This window comes from Xiphophorus maculatus, chromosome 7, assembly GCF_002775205.1.
Source record: "Xiphophorus maculatus strain JP 163 A chromosome 7, X_maculatus-5.0-male, whole genome shotgun sequence".
NCBI classification, from domain to species: Eukaryota; Metazoa; Chordata; class Actinopteri; order Cyprinodontiformes; family Poeciliidae; genus Xiphophorus; species Xiphophorus maculatus.
Window position 1 is genome coordinate 5,613,595 of NC_036449.1, and position 26,727 is coordinate 5,640,321.

At 39.8% G+C, this 26,727-nt stretch overlaps 2 protein-coding genes across 5 annotated transcripts in view; one reads left to right on the forward strand and one right to left on the reverse strand.

Moving 5' to 3' along the window:
* Positions 1–115: 115 nt before the first annotated feature.
* wdr3 (WD repeat domain 3) lies at positions 116–21,229 on the reverse strand. Of its 4 annotated transcripts, XM_023337035.1 has the most exons (27): positions 21,158–21,229; positions 19,945–20,146; positions 19,654–19,863; positions 18,822–18,940; positions 17,722–17,800; positions 11,071–11,166; positions 10,676–10,783; positions 9,868–9,969; positions 8,034–8,134; positions 7,044–7,148; positions 6,720–6,950; positions 5,885–5,978; positions 5,688–5,789; positions 5,501–5,583; positions 5,123–5,261; positions 4,956–5,012; positions 3,990–4,090; positions 3,725–3,836; positions 3,519–3,653; positions 3,389–3,439; positions 2,516–2,581; positions 2,350–2,442; positions 2,189–2,239; positions 2,060–2,103; positions 1,842–1,970; positions 1,119–1,212; positions 116–438 (listed from the first exon to the last, which is right to left on the reverse strand). In XM_023337035.1, exons 2-27 carry the CDS (start codon positions 20,116–20,118, stop codon positions 283–285), a joined length of 2,832 nt encoding a protein of 943 aa, XP_023192803.1. In that variant the 5' UTR covers positions 20,119–20,146; positions 21,158–21,229; the 3' UTR covers positions 116–282. The 4 variants fall into 4 exon arrangements, with proteins under 4 accessions (XP_023192803.1, XP_023192804.1, XP_023192805.1 ...); XM_023337036.1 differs by lacking the exons at positions 17,722–17,800; positions 18,822–18,940; positions 19,654–19,863; positions 19,945–20,146; positions 21,158–21,229 and adding an exon at positions 15,586–16,826; XM_023337037.1 differs by lacking the exons at positions 17,722–17,800; positions 18,822–18,940; positions 19,654–19,863; positions 19,945–20,146; positions 21,158–21,229 and adding an exon at positions 11,442–15,679.
* A 1,434-nt stretch (positions 21,230–22,663) lies between these two features.
* gdap2 (ganglioside induced differentiation associated protein 2) overlaps positions 22,664–26,727 on the forward strand; it is a 33,619-nt gene continuing 29,555 nt past the window's right edge. The window contains exons 1-2 of the mRNA XM_023337219.1: positions 22,664–22,800; positions 25,523–25,747. Coding sequence (XP_023192987.1) covers positions 25,566–25,747 — 182 coding nt within the window. The 5' untranslated portion in view covers positions 22,664–22,800; positions 25,523–25,565. The remainder of the gene's footprint in view (positions 22,801–25,522; positions 25,748–26,727) is intronic.

The following is a 26,727-nucleotide window of genomic DNA, read 5'->3' on the forward strand; positions in this document are numbered from 1 at the left end:
ATGAATCTATGAAAAACCTGACCGCACATTACTGCGTTTTATAGCGGCTGCAGTATGCACACGGATGGCTCGCTCAGCCACACAGGATTTATTTGTTACAAATGAAGCTGTGTGAGAAAACTTCAGACTCTGTTTATTTGGGGAATAAAGCATGTCACTGCTTACCACTGAGTTACATCCTGTCGGGGTTTCACGACATATAAAAGTAATCCACCTGGTCCGGGTCGGAATTAAAGCGGGGAGGAAATTTGTATCGAAACACCAAAAATGTTCTTTATAAATTTAAGCGATGGTCAGAACAGCGCGCTCCCTCTTCCTCCTTTTCTTCTTCTTCTCCTCCAGTTGGCCTGTGGCATCGGCGAAGAACATCACGTCCTCTTTGCTCTCGATCTCCCGTTGGAGGAACTGGAGGGCGGCGCTGTTAAAGCCCAGCACATCCTGAAGCAACAGAATTAGAAAATCAAACATGTTGCAGAGAGAAAAAAACGATTGGTTTTGGTGCCGATCAAAACCAATTGACTTGCTCTCTATGCAGACGATATGTTGAATTATATTGTAGTTGTAAAATCATAATCTGCCTTCAACTTCAAGGTTATGAGATATAAGGTTCTTTTTTGGAGTTAGAAAAGCTGAAAACTTTAAATTCAGACTTCAATGACTGATTTTAAATTCTGGAAACTGGTCATTACCCATTAAAAATCTAATTCCTTCTGGAAGGCCTGTTAAAGTTTGACCTTTTTAGACATAGAGAGGCAAAACTCCAAAGACATAAAACTCTTTTATGTCTTTAGAAGACATAAAAGACAAAGCGTAAAGTCTTTGTGCCGTTAAAGGTACGTTGTTTCTCGATTAATTTCAATCTAAATTATTCACAATTAAGTGCTAAAATAGTCTCTGTAATGTCTGTTGCTGCACTTGATGTAAAGGACTAAGATGTATGATAAATACAAGTAAAAGATTGGGCTGTGATCACTTTTCATGTCTTACAATTTTAACAAAATATCTTAAAGTTAAAAAAATGTAATTTCATGAAACCAAAGGAAAACAGGGAGGTAAAAAAAACCAAACCATGTAGCTTTAAAGCCACAGGATGCGTCTCTACGCAGATGATGACGTACTCTGATTTGGCAGACTTTGGAGAGCGTATTGGTCTTCAGCTCGTCGATGACGGACACCAACATCTGGTTACTGGTGATCTGACCAAAATGGATCCTGAAAGCAAACAATCAACTGTAGCTGCAATTGCAATTAAAACGAAAATTCAGAAATATTCATATGAAAAATGTGGAATATAGCAATATTGGGGCAATACGTGGATTTGATTGAAATATAAAAAGATTTTGTCTCTGTAGAAGTGTTTTCTATGGGATTTTTTAAAGTGCATTTCAAAGAATCACATTTGAAAAGGTTGATGGAAACTGCAAAAATTCAAAATAACTTCCTCAATTTCACAAAAAAAAACAGTTAACTTAAGAAAACGTTAAGTTAAAAGACCATGTCTTAGGAACATACATTTTTTTTGTATTACTCTGTTTTGTCCTTGGATGCCTAAAAATAAATAAATAATTAAAGAAAGACTTAACGACCTTCAGAAAGCCTGTTGAGCTGTAATGAAGGTTACTATCTGCTTAAAGTGATTCCAAGAATGTCTCAAAAGCTGGAGGCAAACATGTCTACAAGTTACTGCATCTGCTGGGTAGATAAAGTCAGTAATTACAACAAAACAAGAAGATTACTCAAAATTAGACTACATGTGAAATCAGCAAGGTAGTGAAATGTCAAACAAATCCACCGTAAATTGACACATTTGTTGTTTTCTCGGTCAAACGGCTCGGTCTCACTTGAGAAGGAAGAACAGGCAGCGGCAGACGAGCTCCACCTCCAGGCCCTGCTGGATGTAGGTGTTGAAAAGCTTCAGCAGCTCAGGGACGTAAGGAAACGGCAGCACCAGCAGAGAAATCTCCAGCTCACTGGTGATCACCACAGAGGAAAGAATTATAGTAATAGTGTAAATAAACAAGAGGAATGGTTCTGTTCATTTATTTTTATTTTGTTTTACCTGGATCTGACTTTTCTTATGACATCTAAAACGTAGCGGGACGGCTGCAAGAGAGGAAAGAGTGAGACATCAAGGTTGCTATCCGCATAAATTCATTGTTCTTCCTTTAGCATTTAGAAATTTACTTACAGTAACGTTTCCAAAGGCAACGAGGATAGGGTTGGCTTCAGGAGGAGGCAACTGAAAAACGAGCCAGTCAGATGTTTTTAGTATCGGTCACAACTCGGCTCAGCTGTTCTGGAACAGGATATGTGAGCATCTGACACAAAAAGGAGGAAACAAGTTCTTACCTCTTTCCCAGCCTTCTCGCAGAAATACTTGTGCTCCTCCGACTTCCTGGTTTCTTCTCGGTAAAGCTCCAGAGCCTCCATGATTCGCTCCGCCTGCAGGTAAGTGGTCCCCGGTTACCGTCCCCGTTTAGCTTTAGAGATGCTAACGGAGCAGAAGGCGACTTACAGCTTTCACCGTCTCGATGCTCTTCTTCCCAGCTGGTGCCGCCTCGCCCTCCGTCTCTCCTGGTACCTGCAGACGGAGCGGCGTTAATCCACGGCTCGCTGCCCTCAGACAGCAACAAACGGCCTTTCTTTATGAAAAGGCCGTTTGAAAAGGCTGACTTGAGAGGAAATCGGTACTACAGCCCTGATTAGCATTCGGTAGAGAGCAAGATTACACTGAACATCAGGAAAAGAGAAACTGTTTTACTTAAGGTTAATATTAAATTAACTATACCCGGATTTTTAGCTGTTTGAGCTAAAACTAGAGATGCAAGTTATCGACTGAGTTAATCTAATGTTGATTTATCTTATCGATTGACAAACAATTTATTGATAAGAAAAAAACTTGAGTTTTCTGTTTTTTCAAGAGGGCCGGCCGTCTTTTCATAACATACAGGGCTAAATTTTTCATAAAAAGCTGATGCTGCTCTGTCATGTAGCAGTTTGGCTGAATCAGAGCTACTAAGTTGATAACTTAAGGAGCTTGTTGAGTGTTTATATTTCAAAACAAAACCACATAAAGTGCATTTTGCTTCCATACTGGACTCTGTTTGGACCATTCGTCTTTCCCGTTCTGGTATGGCCCCGCCATCTTTATTTCTTATCAACTGGCTCCACTGAAGGATGACCATTGGCGCCCTCTTCTGGATGGCAGCTAAACTACAACGCTAAGAACATGTCTAAGTTGTTAGTTAATGAATTGGAACTAGTTTTAGTCTAATAAACCATTAATTGTCAATTAATTGTAAGTCGATGAATAGCAATATAATGTTATTTTAGCTAAGGGGAGATGAAAAAAAAACAAGTTTGGAAACTTAAAAACGGTGGCGCTCACCACAGGTGCGTTTCCTTTGGCCAAGCTCTCTTCAAATTCAGCTTCTCTCTCCTGTAAACGCAAACAGAGCGTAAATACAGACGCAGAGACGCTGAATGCCGGGCAGGCCCCATCGGCGCTCCCAGCTCACCGTCTCCCGCTCCTCCTCCAGGATGATGGGCTCCCTGGTCCGCTCCCACAGACGCAGGGACTTGTCGTGAGACGAAGACACCAGGTGATCTCCGTTGGGGCTGATGGCCAGACTCCAGACCTCCCGATGGTGACCCTGAAACCCAAACGGAGCAGGTCAGAGTTGGGGCCGTTAAGCGGAGCCGCCGCTTCGGAGGACAGAGTCACCTCCAGGGTCTGGATGTGCTCAAACTTGTCAGCGTCCCACTGCTTGATCTTCTTGTCCTTCCCGGCAGTGAAGAACAAATGAGTCTTGGGGACGAACTGGAGAAACATGACACTGGGGAGAGCAGAGAGGACATGGAGATGAGCAAATCTTTGAAATCTGCAACGCTTCGATTAAAGGCGGGGAAAAAACGAGACGATCGAGAAGGAAGAGCGCTGCTGTTCCAGCGAACTTGTGCTTGGTTTCCTACTGCGTGTCGGTCCGTACCTGTCGTCATGAGCGAACAAAGATCTGTGACAGTCGCCGAAATCCAAACCCCAGATCTTTACGTTCCTGTCTGCAGAGCCGGTGGCGATCAGAGCGCTGTCCTAGTTAAAGAAAGCAGAGTCAAGGGTCCGGCAACGAAAGCAGGACCAGATCAAACTGGAGTTAACGTTAGTAATGTTCTTGCGCTAAAAGCCCTTCGATGATTGGCTAAAAGTTTGCCAGAATTTTTACCATCTGGAGTGATTTGGGATTTTAAGTTTTATCTCCTTTGGATTTTTATTCTGTCAGATCTTTAACTCAACATCTAGTTGTTGTTGTTTTCTTTACTTGCTGTGTGTGTGGCGCCACCCTCTGACCCGAGGTTAAGCCTGTGGCAAAAAGCACTCAACCAATTAACTGGATGATAAATTAAAATGAGCTTGATCCTTTCCACCCAGATTATTAATATTTTTGAAGGGTAATTTGGTTTACAGAGACGTCATAATCCATTTTATTTATGGTTCTGGTTGTGTGTGTTCTCGATTTCCGTTTTATTTCTTGTTTTTCTTTGTGTTTTATTTTGGATATTTAATATTTGTCGTCGTTCCAGCGGTAAGTGTTCATCACAAAATTCAAGTTTATTGGTCTTTGAGGAGGCGCACTTGTTTTATCGATTATTGCCATTATTGATATATTACCTGAAAATGGTCTCATAACAATATTATCGTTTAGCGCATTAATTACTGGGATAATTTATCACCCAGCAAAGTTTGTTATCATGACAGACCTACTGTAACTGAGCTGTTTATTGACAATAGAGAGTTTTACTAAGCTGCATTAGCGTTGATGTTTATCAAGAAACATTACTTACTACTTCTCTACTGCAGGTTGGATATAATCACCATTTCCATAAAAATAAAAATAAAAAACGCAACAAAAACAGACTGCTTTCACATTCACAGAGCTTCTGCAGCCTCAGTCACTCACATGTGTGATGTCCAAACAAAGGACAGGCAGCTTGTGTCCATACAGAGACAAGAAGAACTGAAACCAAAACAAGGACAACAGGCGGTTTGGTTGGTAAACACAATTTCCTCGTATGTGGCGTATCAAACGCTCGTTGATGTGATCTCTTATGAATAAGAGAGGCCTACCTTCAGGGTGTCTGTGTAGAAGACCTTGACGGTGCAGTCCAACAAAGAGACGGCCAGCAGTCTGTGATCAGGAGAAAACTTCACACACAGAACGTCTTCCTCCAGCTGCAGCGTGCGAGTGTGTGTCACCGTCAGCCGCCTGGCAAAGAAACCCAATTTATTTATTTTTTTTACCAAAAAAAAAAAAAGAATTAAAAAAAATCAGCAATAATGGAGTAACTATTGGAAACTGAGGCATGTGCAGAAGTGACCTGGTGAAGTGCATCCTTAAAACAAAAATAAAAATAAAATAAAAATGAAACATAATAGCACCAAGTCCCTTAAATTGTTTTGTGCAAAGTGTATTGATGATATGTTGTTATTCAACATGGAACTCACTTCTGGTCCGTTCCTTTGTCTTTGACGAGCTCAAACTCCCAGAACTTTACCGTCTTATCAGCACTTCCAGAGATAATTCCTCTCTGCAAGACACACAGGAAAAACCAAATTACAGTAATTTACTATCAAGTAATCCGGACTCATACGGTGGCGCCTGAAGCAGAGTTCTCACGGCGGTCCGGTTTACCTGATCCGGTGCCAGGCACAGTGACCACACAGCTCCACTGTGGGCGTCCACAGTCTCCAGAAGGCTTCCTGAGGCCAGCTCAAAGATCTGCAGCTTCCCATTCTGACGTGAGAGGAACAGAATCGCAGAGTTGAAGGAAAGGGCCGAACTTTGGGGAGGCGTTGACGCTGGCCACGACCCACATGGAGTTCAAATACCTTCGTTCCCAGGATTATCTGTCTGTCTCCGGGCACAAAGAGCGAGCAGAGCGCGTATTCACACGCCATGGTGCGAATCACCTGCAGAGTTGACCTGTGACAAGAACCTCCAGTTTAGGGCAGAAACGATTAATCGGACTAATCGTGATTAATCGATTAGTGAAATAATCGTCAACTAATTTAGTAATCGATTAATCACTTGAGTATACAGACTCAGAAAAAGTCCATTTGCTTGAAAGAAACTCCTCTTTAAATGTATTTCTAATATAAAAAAAAAGATAGGGATGCAAGATATATCGTCAATGACGTCAGTATCAGTCGATATTAGTCATTTTTTAACATATTCAATAAATCAAACTGGGCCGATATGAACAACTGAGATTTTGTTCATCTTGTTGCCGTCTGATTCTGGTCTTTTTATTTCAAAGGTTTTGAAACACTAGAGAAATATTTGTAATATATACATATAATATAATATTGGTAAATATCGTTATCAGCTGTAATAACAATATTAATATTAGATATCAATATCTGCCCAAGTTTTCATATCAGTGCATCAAAAAAAAAAGATAAGGTGCTAAATGAACAATCTGAATAACGTGCTAAAGTTTCTTATCCGATTAATCAACTATTCTGACGATTAATTGATTTAACTTTTTTCTTTAAATTGATTATTCTGACAATTTATAAAATTTTTAAAAGTTGGCAAGTAGTTGGCAATAATAGATTACTACAATTAGTTGTTAATCAGAGTCCTCCTCCAGTTAGAAGACCGATCCATAGAAATGAGAACTACAGTAGTTCCCGGGTTCTGCTTTCCAGTCGGAACCGTCACCTGTTCCAGACTTTGACCGTGTCTCCGGAGGCCGACAGGACGGCCAGGTTGTCGGAGCTGAAGGCCAGCGTGCGGACGTCGGTGCGGTGACCGCCCAGCGTGAGCCGGGCCGTCTTATTGGCCGCCGGGTTCTTGTCGGAGGTCTTCAGGCTATAGGTCTCGACAGTGTTGTTCTGAAGCAGCAGCGCCACCTTCAGCTCTCCGCCTGCACACGACAGGACGTCCACCCACCTGAGGAGAAAACACGGAAGTAACCGTATCAATAAACGTGTAAATCCAGTCTAAACGTTGTGATCGACATCATTTCCTCTCTTTGTGTCTCACCTGATCTTTGCAGAAGCCTTGATGTTCGTCAGTCTAATAATCTCGTCCTTCAGCGTTCTCTCCACCACTGGCTCTGCTGTCTGATCACCTGCATCTTCCTGCGTTCTGCAGCAGGGGGCAGCAGCACACCGACAATCAGCATCTGATCTCAGATATCACATCCAAACCACCAAACTCACAGAAACTGACAGCAGCTTTTAAGCAAATAAAAAGATGAAAGATCGGTGAAAGTAGAACAAAGTACACAACTTTAATAATAAATCCTTTAACTACTTGTACATTAGTGTTATTTTGGTTAAACTGTATAATAGAAGGTAAGATAATGCAGTAAAGAGGCCACAAGACAAAGTATCTAGTTTTCCCACAATAAAATACCAAGCTCTGTATCTAAATCATCCTGCCTTTTTAATACTTCAGACAGGTCTGCCCAGGACTGTCCGTCACATCAATGGGTTTGTCTATGCAGAAATGTGTGGATTATCTGCTATGAAGTTGTACAGGTGTTCCTCAGGGATCCATCCTCACATCCCTGTTGTTTACCCCTCCAGATTCCACCTGTATGTTTTAATTGTAGCATTCACATTTGTACCTTGTTACTGTAATTTATACACATTGTTGATGCTCACTGAAAAATTATTTGGGCTAGCCTGCATTTATCGTAAAAGCTGCACAAGTCTGGAACTCCTTTTTGGCCGGACACTTATTTATTTAAATCTATCCATTATTTTGTTTTATTATTATTGTTATTATTATATTTAGTGTTTCCTCCAGTGTATGTAAATCTATCCATTATCTATCCATGCTTGTCCGTGAAGAGACAAAGCGGGAGGAGAGCTGCAACCTAAACTATACCTTAGACATAATGTTAAAGTCTAAAATTAATCCATCAGCATCATCTGAGTTCCAGTCTTCTGACGTTAAACTTCTACATATTTACATGTCAGCCGTTCAAAGGAACGAGTCACAGCAGCATGTCTGATTGGAGCTCACTTGGCTGCTTTCTTCTTGGCTTTCTTCAGCTTCTTGTTCATTTTTCTCTGCACTTCCTCCTCAGACAGCACCGTGAACACTTCCAGTACCGCATCGTTTCCCTGGTCCAGAAGGGAGAGACACGTTGGTCATCGTCAACACAGGAAATGTAGACCGTAAACACACCAAAGGGCCGTCTGCCTAAACATTTTACATCTTAAACTCTCAGACTTCTCCAAACTCAACTTTCCAGAGCTACCACTCCGTTACATTCTAATAAATAAATAAAACAGTATAGAGTAATGGTAAATACATCGACAGCAGGCAAAAGGACGAGGGAGGAAGGATATGAGGAGATGGAGAGAAGAAAGGGAGGATGGAAGGCAACAAAAAAATATTTAACCCTCCTGTCATGTTCGTTTCTAGGATACAGCAAAAATGTTTGTGGGTCAATTTGACCCGGGGAGTGTTTAATCATGTAATAGTGTCAGAAACCAAAAGATTCCTCCAAAACATTTTTGTATCTGATTATTAACTCCAATACTAACAATTTCAATCAACAATTGTGCAATTATGTTTTATTATTTCTCAGAAATTAAGGCTCAATGACGACAACCTGCTCATTTACTCATTTGACATAAAAAATGGAATTTACATTTTTTATGTCCACTGAAAAAAACCTAGACACAAAAAACTATAATTTCCTTGAAATTGATCTTTGGTGAATTTGTTTATATTACACTTAATTTATTTTTTTTCAATGGGTGATCTTTATAATTGAACTTGAGACACACATACTGTTCAGGGTCAAATTGACCCACTGAGTAAAATCAAGATAAATGAGTCATGCAGAGAGTATTTATGTTTTCCTCCACTTCTGCTGAGTGTCACTCAGTGTGGGTGGAGTTTGTCAATGGGAACAGAAAAGATTCCCGTCAAAAGTTTTGTGAACACCTGCTTTCTCGCAGTTTCCTAGTGAAGTAAAGAGAATAGTGAGAAAGTGGGCTTGTGTGTGTCTATGTGTGCATGTATGTGTGTGGTGGGGTTTGTTTGTGTGTGTGGTGACATATGGTTCATAGCTGCAAGGAAACATATAGAAATGGACATTTTTAAATCTTTTTTTGCACTTTAAACTGACTGCCGGGTCAAATTGATCCGAACAGTATCTATGTAAAAAGTAGACCCAGGGGTTGTAAAAATGTGTAAAATGAATAGATTTTCAATTTATATGTAGAGTGCACCTATTAAGACAAATAGAAAAAGTTTCATGCAAAAAAAATACTTCCAACTATTTTTTATTTTTATTTTTAAACTTTAAAACGGGTCAATTTGACAAGGAACATAACAGGAGGGTTAAAAGAGGAAGGACACAAGGAAGGGACAGAGGACAAAATAAAAGGAAGGATAGCGGTAAGGAAAGACAGATGGGCTCAATGAAGGGAAGTAACAAACAAAAGACAGATAAAGTAGAAAGGAATGAGAGACACGATCAAAAGAAGCGACAAATGAAAGAAGGGATGTAGGGGAAAAGTCTGCATGGAAATAGAAACCTTTTTCCAAGCCTTTTTTCACACTTTTCCAGACGGGGATGTGATTGAAATCAAATAACATCATGTAAAATCACATAAAAGACATCGTTAAGAACGTCTTTTATAAAGACATCATTAAGAATAGGGTAACAGCATCACAGCTTCCTCTGATATTTCCCACCAAAGCATTTTATTAAAATCAGAGAACAGAAGATCAAATAGTTAAAAAGAAGAAAAGAAGAACATAATGAGTCCATTAGGATCAAAGCAAACAGCTTACAGACACTTTAAAGGCGGAAGGAGCATCCAGAGAATCCTTTACTCACATGGCAGGCGATGACTCTGGCCTTGGAGTCTGCTGTCAGCGAAACGACCCGATCTCTGGCTTCTCTCAGGATGGAGCCGGCCTTCTTACAGCTCAGGATGCGCTGAAGAGGAAACCGGAGCAAGACGTCACAATTACAAACAACGACTTCCTGTGTTTAAACCACGGGAACATCTAGGTATCTGACATGTAATACCGTCAGATGGACACACTTTTACATATTTAACTAGGAATCCAGTATTTTCACTTCCAATATGGATCTGATACAGAATAGCAGAGCTGACGTGACTTAAAACATCATTTCTTTCTTTCTTATTTTTTTTTACGCAGACATAAATGGACTGAATTACAAATTTACGTGGTAACTTTGCATCCGTACAGCATGATTACATAGCTTCACAAACCGGGTCAAACATGTAAAAACAAATCTTTCATTTGTTCAAGCAGAGAAATTATAACAATGCAATGCAAAATAAATAATAAGGAAACGGACAAAAACAATAGGTTGACATGTAAAAAAATAAACCGAATAAATAATAATAATAAAACATGACATCGCTCAGAGCACAAAACGTAGAATTAGAATGAGTAGATCTGCCCTTATGGATCGGGCACATTGTGACCAATACCAACATATGGACCGATACAGATACTAATATTGGATCGGTGCATGTTTTTTTTTCACATTAAGAACAAATTAGAGTGTAAATATGTGAATATTTTCTTCCTTTTGTCGGGTTCCAAACACAAACTTCAATGTATTTGACAAGGATTTCCTGGGACAAATCAACTCAAAACGACCTCCGTACCTCTTCCACGCTCTCCGCCTCCTCCTCTTCTTCTTTGCCATCATCATCCTCATCATCTTCCAGCAGAGTTTTCCCCTTCTTCACTCTGGGCTCACCCTCAGCCTTTCCCTAAGCGGGACATAAAGAGACGGAATGAGCGGATGAGGAACGAGGCTAATGGGCTGTTAAACGGCGCTCTGTTGGTTTTCGCTTATGCGCCGATGCGGGCAAGCTGGGCAGCGAAAGCAAATATGGCCTAAAACGTGGCATCTTCAGAGAGAAGACGGGTCCAAAACGCGTCACAGCTGCAGAGGCTCTGAGAAAAGATCCAGAGTGCTGTTTTTCCTTCTCATCAGTCAAACATTCAGCGGGTGGAAGGCTGCGTTCGTATCTATTTCTAGGGGATAAAACCTCACCTCCTCCAGGCGGCGGATGTCCCAGGCACGGAGCTCGCTGTCGGCCGATCCCGTCAGCAGCCTGTTGTCCCGGTCCAACAGAACCATTCCCCACACCTGAGAGGAAGTCCACACTGTTACACTCACTCAGTGTTCAGGGATAACACAGCAGAGCCTCACCAACTAGATCCAGCTAGGATTGGTTAACGGTAATTGTTTATTGATGCCTTCATTCAGACGCTTACATGAATTTCTTTTTTTTTACATTTAACTTTTTATTGAAATTTTTACATTTATTTACATATACAGTGAACTTGAACACAACACATCCACCTCTACCCAAAATAAAAAGAAACCAAAACTGTTGCTCGGGGGCTTGTACTCATTATTACCTTATTGTCTCTCATTTTCATAGGCCTTTATCCTCTTTTGTCGCTCTCTGATGTCCTGAATATAGTCCATTTTGTCCATTTTTTTTCCATTTGTGCTTGTTGCAGTCTCAATCTGTGTGTCAGTTTTTCCATAATATAAATTTCTTCCACAATTTCAGTCCAATGTTCTTGGCATGGGGGGTCCTCTTTCCCCCACTTCCTCGTGATCGCTTTCTTACCCGCTATTAACAGAATCTTAATCAGGTATCTATCTTTTACCCTAATCTTGGTGTTATTAAAATTACATAGATAGAATACCATGCTACTCATAGGGATATCATACCCCAGTATCCTCTTCACAGATACATAAACATTTTTCCAGAATGCAACAATTTTTGGACAGTTCCAAAATATGTGCGAGTGATCAGCATTCATCATTCCGCATTTTCTCCAACACTCTGCGCTTGTATCACTATATTTATTCTTAATTTTAGGCGTGATGAAAAAACGTATAAGGTTCTTCCATGCAAACTCCCTCCATATCCGCGAATTAGTAGATGTCTGTTGTGTTTTCCACATATCTATCCAGTCTTTATCCGTAATTGTCATATTAAACTCTGATTCCCATTTCTCTTTAATATACTTTGTAGAATGCCTATTCATTAGTTTTTGATATAGTGTAGAGATGGTTTTCATTTTAGTTCCATTAATAGAGTTAAGTACCACTCCAATCACACTATTCCTTTCCATCTTAGTGTCCCATTTGATGTCTGTCCTATAGTAGTCTCTCATTTGCAAATACCTGTAGAACTCATGTTTATCTAGATTATACTTGTCCTTCATTTGTTGAAAGCTCAACAGCTCATTATTTTCCTGGAGGGTATACCATCCCGTAATCCCTTTCCCTATCCATTGCTTGAATCCTTTATCATATTTTAATGGTTTAAAATCCGTGTCGTATGCTATCCACCTAAGCACTTTCATTTCTTTCTTTATTTTGTGTTTTTTCAATGTTTTGAACCATGTTTCCAATGTAAAATTAGTGATCGGATCTTTATAATTCTTGATCTTCTCATATCTATCTTCATCTCCAATAACACTCTGAATTGGACATCCTCCAAACTCTTTCTCCATGTCTTTCCACCTTGCTGAATAGTCCGGCGAGCACCAACACACCACATGCCTGAGCTGTGCTGCCCAGAAGTACTCTCTCAGTCTTGGTAGGCCCAAACCCCCTTCGTCTTTCGGTAGCTGTAACGTTTTATATTTAACTCTTGGTTTTTTGCCCCCCCAGATGAATCTTGATAATATCTTGTCCCAGATATCAAATTGAGTTTGACTCACCTCTATCGGTAATGCCTGGAACAGATATAGAAGTTTCGCTTGCACATTCATTTTGATAATTTCGACTCTCGAGTTCAAATCCAATGGTAAAGTATTCCATCTATCTATATCTTTTTGTATTTCTTGGGTTATTTTACTATAATTCGCTTTAAACAATGTAGATATTTCTTTAGTAATATTGACTCCTAGATATTTTATTTCTTTCGTGTTCCATTTAATAGGAAATGCTTCCTGTATTTCTTTTGATGGGTTATAGTTGAGTGTTAGTGTCTGTGTTTTGCTTACATTAATTTTGTATCCTGAAAGATATTCATACTTTCCAAACAAGTCCATCAAAACTGGCAACGATCTATTTGGCTGTTCAAGGAAGGTTATTATATCATCTGCAAAAAGTCCTATTTTGTGTTCTTCACCATTTACTGTAACGCCTTTGATTCTTTCATCTTGACGAACTGCCTGTGCCAAAGGTTCCACAAAGAGTGCAAATAAGGTAGGTGATAGGCAGCATCCTTGTCTGGTTGATCTTTGTATGTTAAATTTTTCTGTCAGACTTCCATTTATTTTTATTCTCGCTATAGGTTGATGGTATAATGCTTTTATACTCAATATTGATTTATTGTTGAATCCAAATCGTTCTAGCACCCTATATAGAAACGTCCAATTCACCAAATCGAATGCTTTTTCTGCATCGACACTTACTAATATGGTGCTTTGTTTTTCCTGTTGCGCTTGATCCACTATATGCAATACTCTTCTAATATTATCGTGAGTTTGTCGTCCTTTCATAAATCCTGTTTGATCCTCCTCTATCAATTCTGTTACCCATTTATTTAATCTAGCAGAGATAATGGATGTATAAATCTTATAGTCCACATTCAATAGTGAGATTGGTCTATAACTACTACATTGTTCATTGTCTTTCCCTTGTTTAGGTATGACCGTAATTATAGCTTCTCTCCATGAAGGAGGTATTTTGTTATTATTAAGTGTCCAATTGAAGGATGCTGTAAGTATTGAGACTAATTCTTCTTTAAAAATCTTATACCACTCTGCCGGGTATCCATCACTGCCTGGTGATTTATTGTTTTTAAGTGAGTTTATCGCCTCCTTTACCTCTTCTATTGTAATTGTTGCTGTCAGTGACTCATTTTGTATTCTGCCAATTGTTGGTAAATCTAATGTGTTTAAAAAGGTTTTCATTTCCCCCTCTTGAGCACCTGCAGGTTGTGTGTATAACTTCTCATAATATCCTCGGAAAATGCCTTCTATTTCTTCTGGATTATTAGTTAATTCTCCTGTGTTGGGATTCCTGATTTTGTTTATTGTATTAATTGTTTGCTGTTTTCGAATACGTTTTGCTAGCAGTTTAGTTGCCCTTGACCCTGCCTCATAATAGTTCTGTTTCAGGTATATATTCTTTTTTTCTATTTCTCCCAATAGTATATCATTTATTTCGGCCCTGGCCATCTTGATTTCTTGGTATATCTTTGGGTCTTTTGTTATCTGATATTTCTTTTCTAGTTCTCTAAGTCTCTCATTGTTTGACCTGTATTTTTGTAATTTGGTTCTTTTTTCATGCGCCGTTATAGCTATTAACTTTCCTCTAATAACTGCCTTCATGGCATCCCACACTATTGTTGGGTCTACTGTTCCATTATTATTTTCCTCAATATATTGTTTTATCTCTGCTTTAATCTTTTCTTTTTGTTGTTCGTTGTTTAATATTCCCACATTTAATCTCCATACAGTATTTCTTTTCCTACTACCTAGGCACATCTTTACATAAACCGGATTGTGATCCGACACATCTGCCGCTCCTATCTTGCACTCCTTCACCCTGTGATTATCATCTTCCTTGACTAAAAAATAATCTATTCTGGAGTGTACCCCATAGACAGCCGAGTAATGTGTAAAATCTCTCCCTGATGGGTGCATTTTTCTCCATACATCTATCATTCCCATCTCCTCTAGTGATACGTTTATAAATTTTGTTAAGTGAATTTTATTTTTTTTGTGGCTCGTTGTGTCCAAGTGATGATTCAAAACTACATTTAAATCTCCTCCGCAAATTAGAATCCCTTCTGTTTCCACAGCTATTAAATTAAATAGACTTTTAAAGAATTCTTTGTTACTCCCCGGGGGTGCATATATATTTATCATAGTTATTAATTCATTTTCAATCTTTCCTTTTAATATTATGTATCTTCCTTCTTTGTCTTTTACTTGCTTTTTGCTGTCGAATTGTATATTTTTCGAAATTAATATAGCTACTCCCCTTCTACGTCCTTCTGCATATGAACTGTAATATATATTCCAGCAACCATATTTTTTAAGTTTTTCATGCTCCGATTTGGATAAATGTGTTTCTTGTAAGTATATAATTTGTGCGTTTTCCTTTTTCAATTTAGTCATCACCTTTTCTGTTTTACTCCGTACATTCAACCCGTTCACATTTAGCGACATTATCTTGATATCAGTCATGGAAATAATTTCTCGACCCCTGTTGAAAAGCTCCCCAGCAACTCACACCTTAACCAACATGAACTAATACTAACCAGACAAAAACCTAAAATCAAACTGACTTCCCGTACTTGGGGTATCCCTCTTCCCCAGTCCCCGTTGGTGGGTGGAGGGGAAATCCTCACCTTTGCTGAGGGCCCCTCCCTAGATCCTGTACTACTCCCATCCCGTGGGGTACTACTCCATCTAGACATGTCCAACTTAAAAGTTTATATCCCCTCTCCGTCGGTTCGTAATGAATTCTGTGAAATTAAGAAGTCTTGCACTTTGACCCAGTCTTTATTCTCTTTTGTGACCATACCTCATTTCTTCTTGACCGACTTCTTCTGTGAGCGAAACATTCTAGGGTTTCCATTGGAAGTTGTGTAGCTTTTCTCTCACTCGATGAGCCGCCTCTCGGTCCCGGTCTGTCCCCTTCGTTCTCTGCCATCCTGCCGCTCCTCGTCTCCTTTCCTCCGTTGCCGCGTCGCCTCCTCCCGGCTCAGCTACGTTGTATCCCCTTTCCTTCATGTCCTGCGCTGCTGACTTAGCATTTTCGTATGTCTTCGCTCCATTCTCCCAGTGTATCCGCATTTTGGCGAGTGGTGTCTGGAAACGTATTCCTTTCTCCTTCAATATTTTTTTAATGCCGCTATATGCCTTTCTCTTCTGTACAATCTCAGTCGGGTAGTCGTGATCAAAATAGATACGCTTATCCTTTACCTGAATCTTTGTCTGCCAGGCTTTCTTCAATATCATTTCTTTGGTCTCATACTGCAGAAAATTAACCACGACTGACCTCGGTGCTGCGTTTGCATTCGGCTTGGATGCGGGTGTTCGGTGAGCTCGTTGAATCTGGAGATTAGTCCCCTCCGGTAGTTCGAGTTCCTTTTTGAATAGTTGCTCCAAAAATGTGGCAGTAGATTTCCCCTCTACCTCTTCTGGCAGGCCGAAGATTCGCATGTTGTTTCTCCTCGATCTCCCTTCGAGGTCGGTTAATTTTTCCTGCATTCTTTGTGTTTGTTCCACCATCTTCATTAGCACCTCGTTAGCATCCGTCTTCCACTCTTCCACCTCCTCTATCCGTGCCTGCGCCTCGCTGAGGTCCGTTCGCTGTGCCTGGATCTCCCGGTCATTCTCAGACCACCTGCGGTCTATTTCTTGTCGGAATCTCACCTTTTCTTCCTTCATCTCTTTCTTCAGTTCATCCTTGAACTCAGCTAGCTCCCGACACAGCTCTTGTTTCAAGTTTTTGATATCAGTTCTGATGGTGGCAAACCCGTTTTGCAGCGTCACCGTGCTATCACTTTCCTCCATTTTCTCCTCTTTGTCTTCCTCGTGTTCGTTAGCTTCGCGTGTGGGTCTTTTTCCCGTTGCAGGCAACTCTTCGCTTTCGTCTTGCTTTTTATTGCTTTTCCGACTTCTTTTCATGCTCGTCCCACTCATACCTTAGTTTTACCTATCGAGTAATATTCTTATTGTGGGTTTTTTAACCGACCTCGGAGAGCTACCCAACTATGCGACCTCTCCCTCCGCCATCTTCCCGGAAGTCCTACATGAATTTCTTGAGTATTTTGGCTGCATTGCCTTTGAACGTCTCCCAGCAGTTTGACCCATTTGTGTCCAAGTATTCAGTTCAGCTCTGATGTCTTATGATGCTGCTACAATATCTCCAAATGACGTTCTTTCCCCATAATGCCGTCTGCTTTCTGCAGCAAACACAACGAAGCTGCCACCCTCCATACTTCACACTTAGGATGAAGCAGACTTGCTAGTTTCTTTCCTCCACTGAAATGGTTGTTAAGGCTAAATTTAAGTTCTGTGCTTTGTGTGTGCATTTCCAAAACACAATTCAGTTTTTCAGCTGGTTTTGTAGTAATGGCTTCTTCCCCTCAGAGCGGCTTTCTAGCCCATGTCTGCACACCAACGATTTCACTGTGGATAATCTCTCACCAGCTTCAACTAATATCTTCTCAATGTAGTTTAGGGTCAGTTTGCACATTTCATACCACGGCATGACGGTGTGACATTCACACGTTATTCATGCTTAAATTACAATTCAAGACGTGAACACTGGAATTTTCACGCATCTGGAAATTGTTGCCAAAGACGATCCAGATTTCTCTTCCTGATATCTGGGCTGCTTTTTCCTTCGTATTTCCCTGATGTCACACAATGGAAGCGTTTAAGGTGCTGCTGCCATTTAAGTTGAATATTGTGAATTAATCTACCAGAAGCTACCCTGGCTTTGGTAAATTGTTTAAAGTTCAGTATAAGTAAACCTCCGACTACGAAGAAAGTAACGGAAAAACCTCTCGGGGGGGAAAAATTTACCGCCGACTAATTTCTGTTAACACAATCTTTTCTTGTCTCTCTTGTAAAATGCAAGTTATATTAATTTTACTATAATGTGAAACGTTTAAGTTGAAATACTGGAGGCAGAAGAAGAAGCGCTCACCTCGCTGCGATGGCCCACCATGGTCTTAAAGCAGTGCTGCGTGTCCAGATCCCACCACTTCACAAAGCTGTCCTTGGAGCTGGACGGCAGCACAGGTCACACGGAAACACAGTTTTACAAAGACGGTCGCACTTTTTCTAACATCAATACAACTCATTTCACTGGGAAGTGAAACCCTGACAGAAGTCAAATCCAGCATCCGTGTTTGAAAAAAGCTCAGTTTGTATCGGACTCAAGCAGAAATTTTTTGTCCCAAAATATATACTGTATATCCACATGTTGTACGTTTACTTTTTAAAATCACTTGACTCTGTTACACATTTCTCTGAATCTGCGCATTCTGTTTTTAATTACTGCACAGCAGGGGTGGGTACTTATCTTAGTTTTTATCATTATTGTGAAAAATTCCTTATAAGAGTTTTGATTTTATCGTTAGAAATCGATACATTTCAACCAACGATGCTTTAGAAACTACTTAAGACTATTGCAGGGGTTTCCCCCAGAAAACCTGCTAAGCCCGGTGGTAGGGAGGCTGGGAAAAGTCGTCCAGCAGGCTACAGTGTTTTTGAGTTAAAACATTTTGAAAATTGACAGAAAATTTGAAAATATGACTAATTATTTGTAAATGTGTTATTGGAAGACATTAACAAAACCCAAACAGCAGCTAGAAGATCTTAAAAAAGGCAAACATAAAACCCCCCAGAGATAAACAATGCTTAGCCTGGTGGGTCACAATTAAGCCTGGTGGCCCGCCAGGCTTATAATACACTGGGGAACCCTTGGATGGAATACAGTTACCAAAAAAGTCTGTAACGAAGCAAAGAGTACATTTCTCTATCATCACTTCTACCGTAATCATGATAAAATAAAACAGTTATCATATCACCCCTGAGGGAGAATAACATTTATTTCTTTTTTCTATTCTATTCTAAAGAATCCATTTCTTTTAATATGGATTAAATTTTTGATAACTGTAATTCTAACTGGACAAAGTCAATAAGACTTTTATACATTTACAGAACAAACTCCAACAGTTGTTTAAGCTGGGAAGACATTTTGTTCCACCTGCAGCAGCAGCAGCAGCAGCTAATGGCCGTTACCTTGACACCAGGAGGTTCTTATCTTTAAGGAACAAGGCCTGCGTGATGAAGTCCTTATGTCCCCTCAGCCGGTACAGTCCACACTCGTTGATGATGTCCCACACGATCACATCTGTGTCCTGAAGAGGCAAACGGGAAGCAGAGAGAAAAGCTGCAACCAATCAGCGAGAACCAGAATTCGACCTTGAAGCGCAAGCGAGACGAAAGCGGTTGCTGTGACTTGAGAAAGTCTTCGCTCTTCTTGAACGTCTTCACATGTCGTCACGTTACAACCACAGACCTTACTGTGTTTCATTAGGACTTTATTGGACAGACCAACACAAAGTGCCTGTGAAGTGGAAGTATAACGATACAGCTCTGAATGTCGACTTCTGTGGACAGCAGTTTCAAATCTAGCAGAAGATTCTTACATTATAATACTATTATTACCATTATGTGACTTGAAAATGGTCTCAAAACAACAATATTATTGCAAGAACTTTTGGGACAATTTATCGTCCAGCAACATTTGCTAACGTGACAGGCCTAGGACATATTTATACATAAATATTTATATATCATACGCTTGACATTGATTTAGCATAAATTAAAGAAGAAACTTCATTCTGAAGGTGTGTCGGCTTTTATTTTTTGCCGTGACAGTGCAAAAAAAAAAAAAAATTACATGCAAACATCACTAGATCAAATAAAAACAAGTCATTGTAGGCACCTCCGCCCAGTCTTTGTGATGACCCGTCATGTTAAATTACCATGAAATTTGACAAAATGTGACAAAAAGTGTCAAGTGTGTGACTCCACTGCAGCTTTCTGGTGTTAATCGTGTCAACGTTACCTTGGAGCCGGTGACGAGTCGCGCGCCCAGAGCGTCGTAGTTCATCGCCGTGACACCGGACTTGTGTCCGTTGAAGGAAACGTTGCTCTCCCCGCTCAGCAGGTTGAAGATCCGCACCATGCCGTCCTCGTAACCCACGGCGACGTGAACGCCGTCCGGAGACGGGCAGAGGAAGCTCACCTCGTGCTTCTGGCCCTGCAGGATCAGGACCTGGACAAGAAAGACGGCAAATTCTGTCTGAGTCGGCTGCGGACGATTCGTCAAAGCCGAGCCACCGCCCTGAAGTCTCACCTTCTCTCCTTTTCGGACGTCCCAGATGAAGACGTGTTCGCACGCAGCTACGGCAACGTAGCGGCCCTTTTCCCCACCACGAAGCGTGACGTAGGCGATGTTGGCCCGCTGGCTGCCGATGACGCCGAACACGGCGCTGGCGGCGTAGCGCAGGTACTGTTTGGTCAAACCCATGACCAGCAGCCGGAGACGGTGCTGGATCCTGCAGCACAGCAACACAGGAATCTTTATTTACTCACAGTCCAAAGACAACGACTCGGTGAGATCAGCATGGCTTCTACAGGTGGGTAACGTTAATGTTCTAACACATTAATAGGATTTGAACTAAAGCTAAGAAACACAAAAATAGAGCACTGTTCAATCCATTGTTTAAAAAAATGGAAAGCTATGGCAAACTGACAGAAAGATGGCCACCCCATTAAACTGACAGGACATTACAAAAACATGCCACACTATTCAGATAACTTTTTGGCCCCCCAAAAAAGAAGGTCAAAATCATTTATTATTCATTTAATAAGAATTCAATACTCTGTGTTGGTTTAAAATCCCCAAAACACACAATGAAGTTTAGGTTGTACTGTGAAGCCTGTTGGTGGCAACATGATGCTGTGCTATGGGCAAGTTAGAAAACATTCAAGGGCTCTGAATACTTATTGTAAGCAAGGAGTCATTTCAAATAACTTTATTTTGCAGTTAAGGTATCACTAACTCGTTTTAGGAGCCCTATTGTGGCTTTTAATATAATAAACACACAACATAAACCACACGCGTTTGCTTCACATGCTGAATCCTGTCTGTGGAAACTATTCCTCCACTGAGCGTTTCATGCTTTAGTTTCGGGCTACACAGTTCAGGCTTGTCCTGCTATCATATATATTATTTTTTATGTACATCCCTGTACATGATTTCAGTCGCCATGGTATGGGGGGGGGGGCTTGTTTTGTTTCATGGGACACAGTACGTGTGGAGTTTGACCTTTCCCTTGCTTTAAACAACCAAAGGCCCGTTAAACTCCGCTCGCGCAAATGTATGGAGTACTATAAATCGAGTGCACCCTTACGGAGCCGTCTGTGCTTCTACACGCACGTGGCCGTGTTCAGTTTAAATGAGCTTATTAGAAACAAGAGGAACGTATAATTATGTATTTTAAAGCCTCAGACAACATTCATATCTCGCTGCAGTACTTTTACGACGTGTCAGTCTGTGTTCTTACCTCTGAAATGCGGCGCGGAGCTGCTAACTTGGGTTTTTTTCCTCGACCCGCTGTTTCTGAGTCAGACCTAACGCATCAATCGCAGATCGATTTCAAAACCTCTAAATGGTGATTTTTTAGAACCACTTCTTTACTTATCTAGTACAGTAATTACACACAACTATTACAGTACACGAGGATTGATGATTCTAGACATACTTTGATGCAGAAGTTGCCGTATTCGTGTGTGCTTTTATGGTTGTCAATTATGCTCGATCTTTTGCTTTTGCCTGCGACACCGGGACACACTTTATGACGTCACCGTTGTGAGAAAATAAAGGAAATATATTTATCGCATGCTAGTTTTTGAGGACATATTTTATTCGTGAGTAGTTCTTGGCTTGGATTCGTAGCTATGCTGTGAAAAAAGTTGCATTGTTTTCCCCACAAGTTCCAGTACAACTACAACGGAAGTGCTTGTGTATACTGGTCAGCTGATTCACAACTGACTAACAAACGAGTCAAACACACGACAAATAAACACGATCTCTACCGGAAAGCGTGTTGGTAATGTGAACAAAATAAAACACAGCGTTGATCAGCTATCAGTTTGTCACAAAATTGATGTCAATCCACTCTCTGTCTGCAATTCCTTATTAATCTCTGCTGCCCTACATGTCTTATTCTCCCTGTTTTTCCACACACATTTATTTTTTCTTGCTTAACCTGAACTATCTTCTCCCATTCTTTAATGCAATGTATGTTTCTTTCCTGAGGTACCAGGGGGGAAAAAAACAAAAAGAAAACTTTTGCTGCATACCACATACTTCTTTCTTCGTATTCGTCTGCTTGGAAATATCTCCAGATGTGAAGAGTCATAATACAAGAACTATAAAGTCAATCCAAATGCTTTTAAAGGGACAAGTTCAAGAAATTCAGCTGACACACTGAAAAGCATGACTATAATGAAGCTGAATGCTAGATGGCTACTCAATTAAAGTAGCAAGCCACTACTACCACCACTACTCAATTAATTACTCAACATAATGATAAGAAGGAATAATATATGTGCAATGATGCCGGAATTTTGCAACTGAGTCCATGGTTTGTTTAACACTTCTATGATTTTTACTTTACCCTAGTAATACTGCAAAAGATCAAATTAAATGTTATAAATTACATTTCTGTAGAAATTATATGTTACAATAATTTAGCAGTATGGGAAATAGCTTTATTACAAAAAATAAGATGATCTTTTTCTGTTTTTCCCCCACAACCCTTGATGTTCTATATATTTTCCAGACAGAAAATTTATTTGTTGAAAATATATTTCAACATAAACATATGGAAATATATTTATAGACGGAAAATATATTTAGACCGACAAATTTCACGGGGGAAATAAAAAAAAACAAAAATGAAAACAAACTCACTGGTTCTTTTTTGCTATTTGATCACTTTTAGTTTGAAACTTCCCAACCGGATGTTATTGGTACGCTGCGGCTTCGCTGTACGTCGTAGCGTCATTCTGCTACTAACATGATTGCTAAGTGAGTGAACCATGGTGAAGGGGACTTTTTAGCTCAGTTTCTCTTGCTGTTGGAGTCAATTTCTTTAATAAAATGACGACTCAACGTAAAAACAGTCCCGCCTGAGCTTTTAAGGTATTGGTTCAATATTTCTATGCATTTTTATTATATATACTTTTTTTTTTTTTTAGCGTGGACACGGTGTCTGCTGATTCAGCTGGACAGCAATGCTAAATGTTTCAAAAATATTGCTTTTTATCTCTGAATAATTAAGTGTAAACTACAGCATTTTGAGACAGTAATTAATTATTAATATTTACTAATATAGAGAGTTCTGATTGGTTCATTTACTTCGAGGCCTGCTCTCTCAAAAATTCATTACAGAAAATGGACACGAAGCTATAACCTTTTAGAAATTTAAGGATAAATTCCTGCTTTTTTGTTGTTGTTGGTTTGTTTTTTTTGGCTAATTTCTTTTGTATTGTATTAGCCTAGATTTAATTAGCTGTAATTGTAAAGTAACTTTGCAAATTAAATTTGATTGTAACCTAAAACCTTCCCTAATTGTAACTATTTTAAAAGACGCAAAACGACGACAACAATTAGAATTATAATATTATAGTAAAAAAAAATTAACCATAGCCTTTTGAATCCTCTCACATTTGTAACTTTTAAATATCAGGATGCGACGATGTGTATCAAAGTGAAAACGATCGGTGCTTTTCAACAAGTATTGCAAGTAAAATCCCAAAAAATAGTCGAATAAATTGGTGTTCGGCCTTCCCGGATCTTTAGGGATGTGCCTATACCAGAAATACTCGTCTAGTTTTCTTCTTCGCAATAATAGCTCAGGCTCCGTCAGGCTGGAAGGAGAGCTTCTTTAAAATCTTTTTTCAAGTCCTCAGATTTTCAGTTGGGTTTATGGATCGATGCCATCACGCATCAGCTCTGTTTGGGTTGTTATTCTGAGAAAAGCTGAACCTCCACCTCAGGCACAAATCATTTGTAATCTGTTAAGTGAGACTAGTCAACCCAGCAGCCATGTTTTTGGACTGTGGAAGGAAGCCGGAGTACCCAGAGAGAAATCAGGCATGCACACGGAGAATCGACCCCACAGCATGCCTTTTTTTTTCTTCTCATTTTATAATAATCGGACGAGGCAGAAACTGAAAATAGTTTCTGATTTTCCAGCAACAAAACGCGCATCTCCCTCCTCCCTCCATTGTTTATGTTTCTGTTCAGCTGATAAATGTAGAAACGGCGGTCACTCCCCAAGGAGAGGAAATAAAATTACTAAAATAGTAACTCACAGGGATGTGGATAAGTCTGATTACTGGATTTGGAATGGTAGCGTGTTAGATTACTCGTTACTGAAGGAAATGGCCAGATGAGACAAAAGTGACGAGGCAGCACAGATGTGTACATGTAGAATTATTTTGAATACAATTGCTGCTTTGCTTCATGCTTCAGTGCAACAAAACGGTGAAGTTCTTTGTAAAGTAAGGATGAAAGGAAATGATTTTTATTGTTACAAAGATATTCCAAATACCAGCACACTCACGGATATTTTTAAATCGCACAACTAAGAACAAAACTCGCAACAAAAGCGTCTCAAGTCACTTGATTAGAAAACAGGGTCCACTTGTTGTGCAGTTTAATACGATTTTATATACAGAAACTCTGTGAAGCCCATCTGAGGCAAACAAATACAGACGATGCTTCAGTAGTTTGGATTATATTAATAAGTAGAGTCGTCCTTTAGATTTAGCAGATCAACAGAACTTGATCTGAGCAACACCGGCCCAGTGGTTACTGACGTCGGACCACTTTTTTCAGTAAGGAGTAATCTGACGCGTTGCTATTTCAAATCCAGTAGTCAGACTACAGCTACTTATCGAAATCACTTTGCGTTACTATTTTCTTTTGTAATTTATTTCTATTTCCTCTGGGGGAAGGGAGAGAGGAGGGAGGGTCTAAAATCCTATTTATAGTTTTCCAAACAATAGAAACACACAAATTACAAAAGGTTTTTTTTTGTACTGTTGTAACCTTTAAACAATCTCCTCTTCAGTTCAACCATATAAGTGGAGACACTTTGTTGATGTTAACATTATAAAATAACTTACAATGAAGTTTTGGCAAAGATCAATGTAGTTTTCACAGCGTTGTTGTTAGCAGCTGCTGAAAGTAACTAAAAACGTTACTTTTAATGTAACTTAGTTACTTTCCAAATCAAGTTATCATTAATCTAACTAAGTTACTTTTTCAAGGAGTAATTAGTAATCCGATTAAAGTTACTTTTCTAAAGTAACTATGCCATCACTGGTCTTAACTCACCAGATCACATTCTTCCAATTGCTTCAAGCCAGTTTTCTATCACTTTAATAAACAAGCATTCCCTCCCCACTCATATCAAACTTCTTTTGACTATTTTCTTCTTCTTCTTTTTCTTGGTGCTGCGCCGTCAGGGTCAGGCATGCTCCACATTTTGGATCTGCTCTTGTAAGATTTAATGGAGATCTTGGTTTAGAGTAGAAACATGTGTCCAATTGGTAAAATTAACAGTAACTACGTCTACATTCTTATTCCATATGACTCGTATTTAGGCTGTAATTTTTCATTCTTTTTAGTTTGATGGAGTGATTGAAATAGGGGAAAAAAAAGAAGCACACGCAAACATTTTTAGCAAAAATGGATAGTTTAGGCCTTTAAGGTAACAGTTCTGGCAGTACAGGTGAAGATAAACGATTTAAGACTTATTTTAATGGACTTTGACGTTTAACAAAACAGGGATGTGGATCATAAGTCACTGAGCGGCGTGGTTAGCACTACGGTGACCGCTCCATGTGCTTCGCAGCTCCCCTGAGACGCCGCGCGAGCTTCTAGCACCGGTCGGTGGGATGGATCCTCTGGGGGCTCGCTCCCAGTTTGTGGATATCCAGTCCCTTCCGGTGTGGCAACAGCAGCCGAGTGAGGAAGCCAAGGAGACGCCGCTGGACCAGGGGGACGGCCCGCTCGGCCACGAGGCCTTTCCCTCGCCCTTCCCTTTCAGACCGGACATCAACCGCAAGATCATCCTCTAGTGAGTCACTCCTGTGTTTCTTCACGCTCTCGCTGCAGAGCGCAGAAATACAAAAAACTCTTCTTCTTGTTCTTTTTTTCCCTTTAATATAAGCTGTTGTGTAGTCCAGCCTCAGTTTAGGTCGTTCTGTAAGAGTGAAAATACTCTTTATGGAGTTGTTGCTTCCATTTCTGAATCTGTTTACAGAGTAAAGTAAAAATATTCGTCCCCAGAAACTTTTTCACCAGAGGCGCAGAAAGAAACGGATTCTATAGAGAATCACATTTCCATCTTAATGGGAATTCTGGATTCATTCAAAATACTCAGAAATCGATTTTTGTCCGCCTAATTTTTTGTAAAATTATATTTTGAATAATATTTTGATAGTTGTTTTTTTATTATTATTATTATTTAAGGAAAAACAGACGGCTAACTTAGCCTCATACTGATCATTTAAGTTACTGATGGAATTTGACACATAATGGAGCTATGTAAAATTATTTTAAATTAATGTTCTGTTTGTTTACGTCATCTTTTCCTCTGGTCAGTTAAAGACGAGAGGAAAAAAAACAGAATCTCTAAACTGTTGGAGAAGAAAAATTGGTTCCTGAATTAAAAGTCGTTTCTGGATAAAAAAAATTTCAGAATCAAAAATCGTTGTAATCGAATCGTGACCGTAGATATCGTAATTGAATCCAATTGAATAGCTAGACACCAAAAGATTTACATTTCTATTTTTCACACTTTGTCATATTATAGACTCAATTCCTTTTATGAACTTATTGTTATTGTATAAGAAAGGGAAACATAAAGCAAGACATCAGTGTGAGATGGAAGAAAATGGAAGCATAGATTTCAAAATAAATTGGCAATAAAATGTTTTCTAGGTGTTTCTTCAATGACAAATTGTAAGAAGATATTTCAGCCAGCCACTACGCAGTTGTTGTCGTTGGCCTGAATAATCTTGGAGACCAACACCAGCCACGTCATCTGTCCTGTCA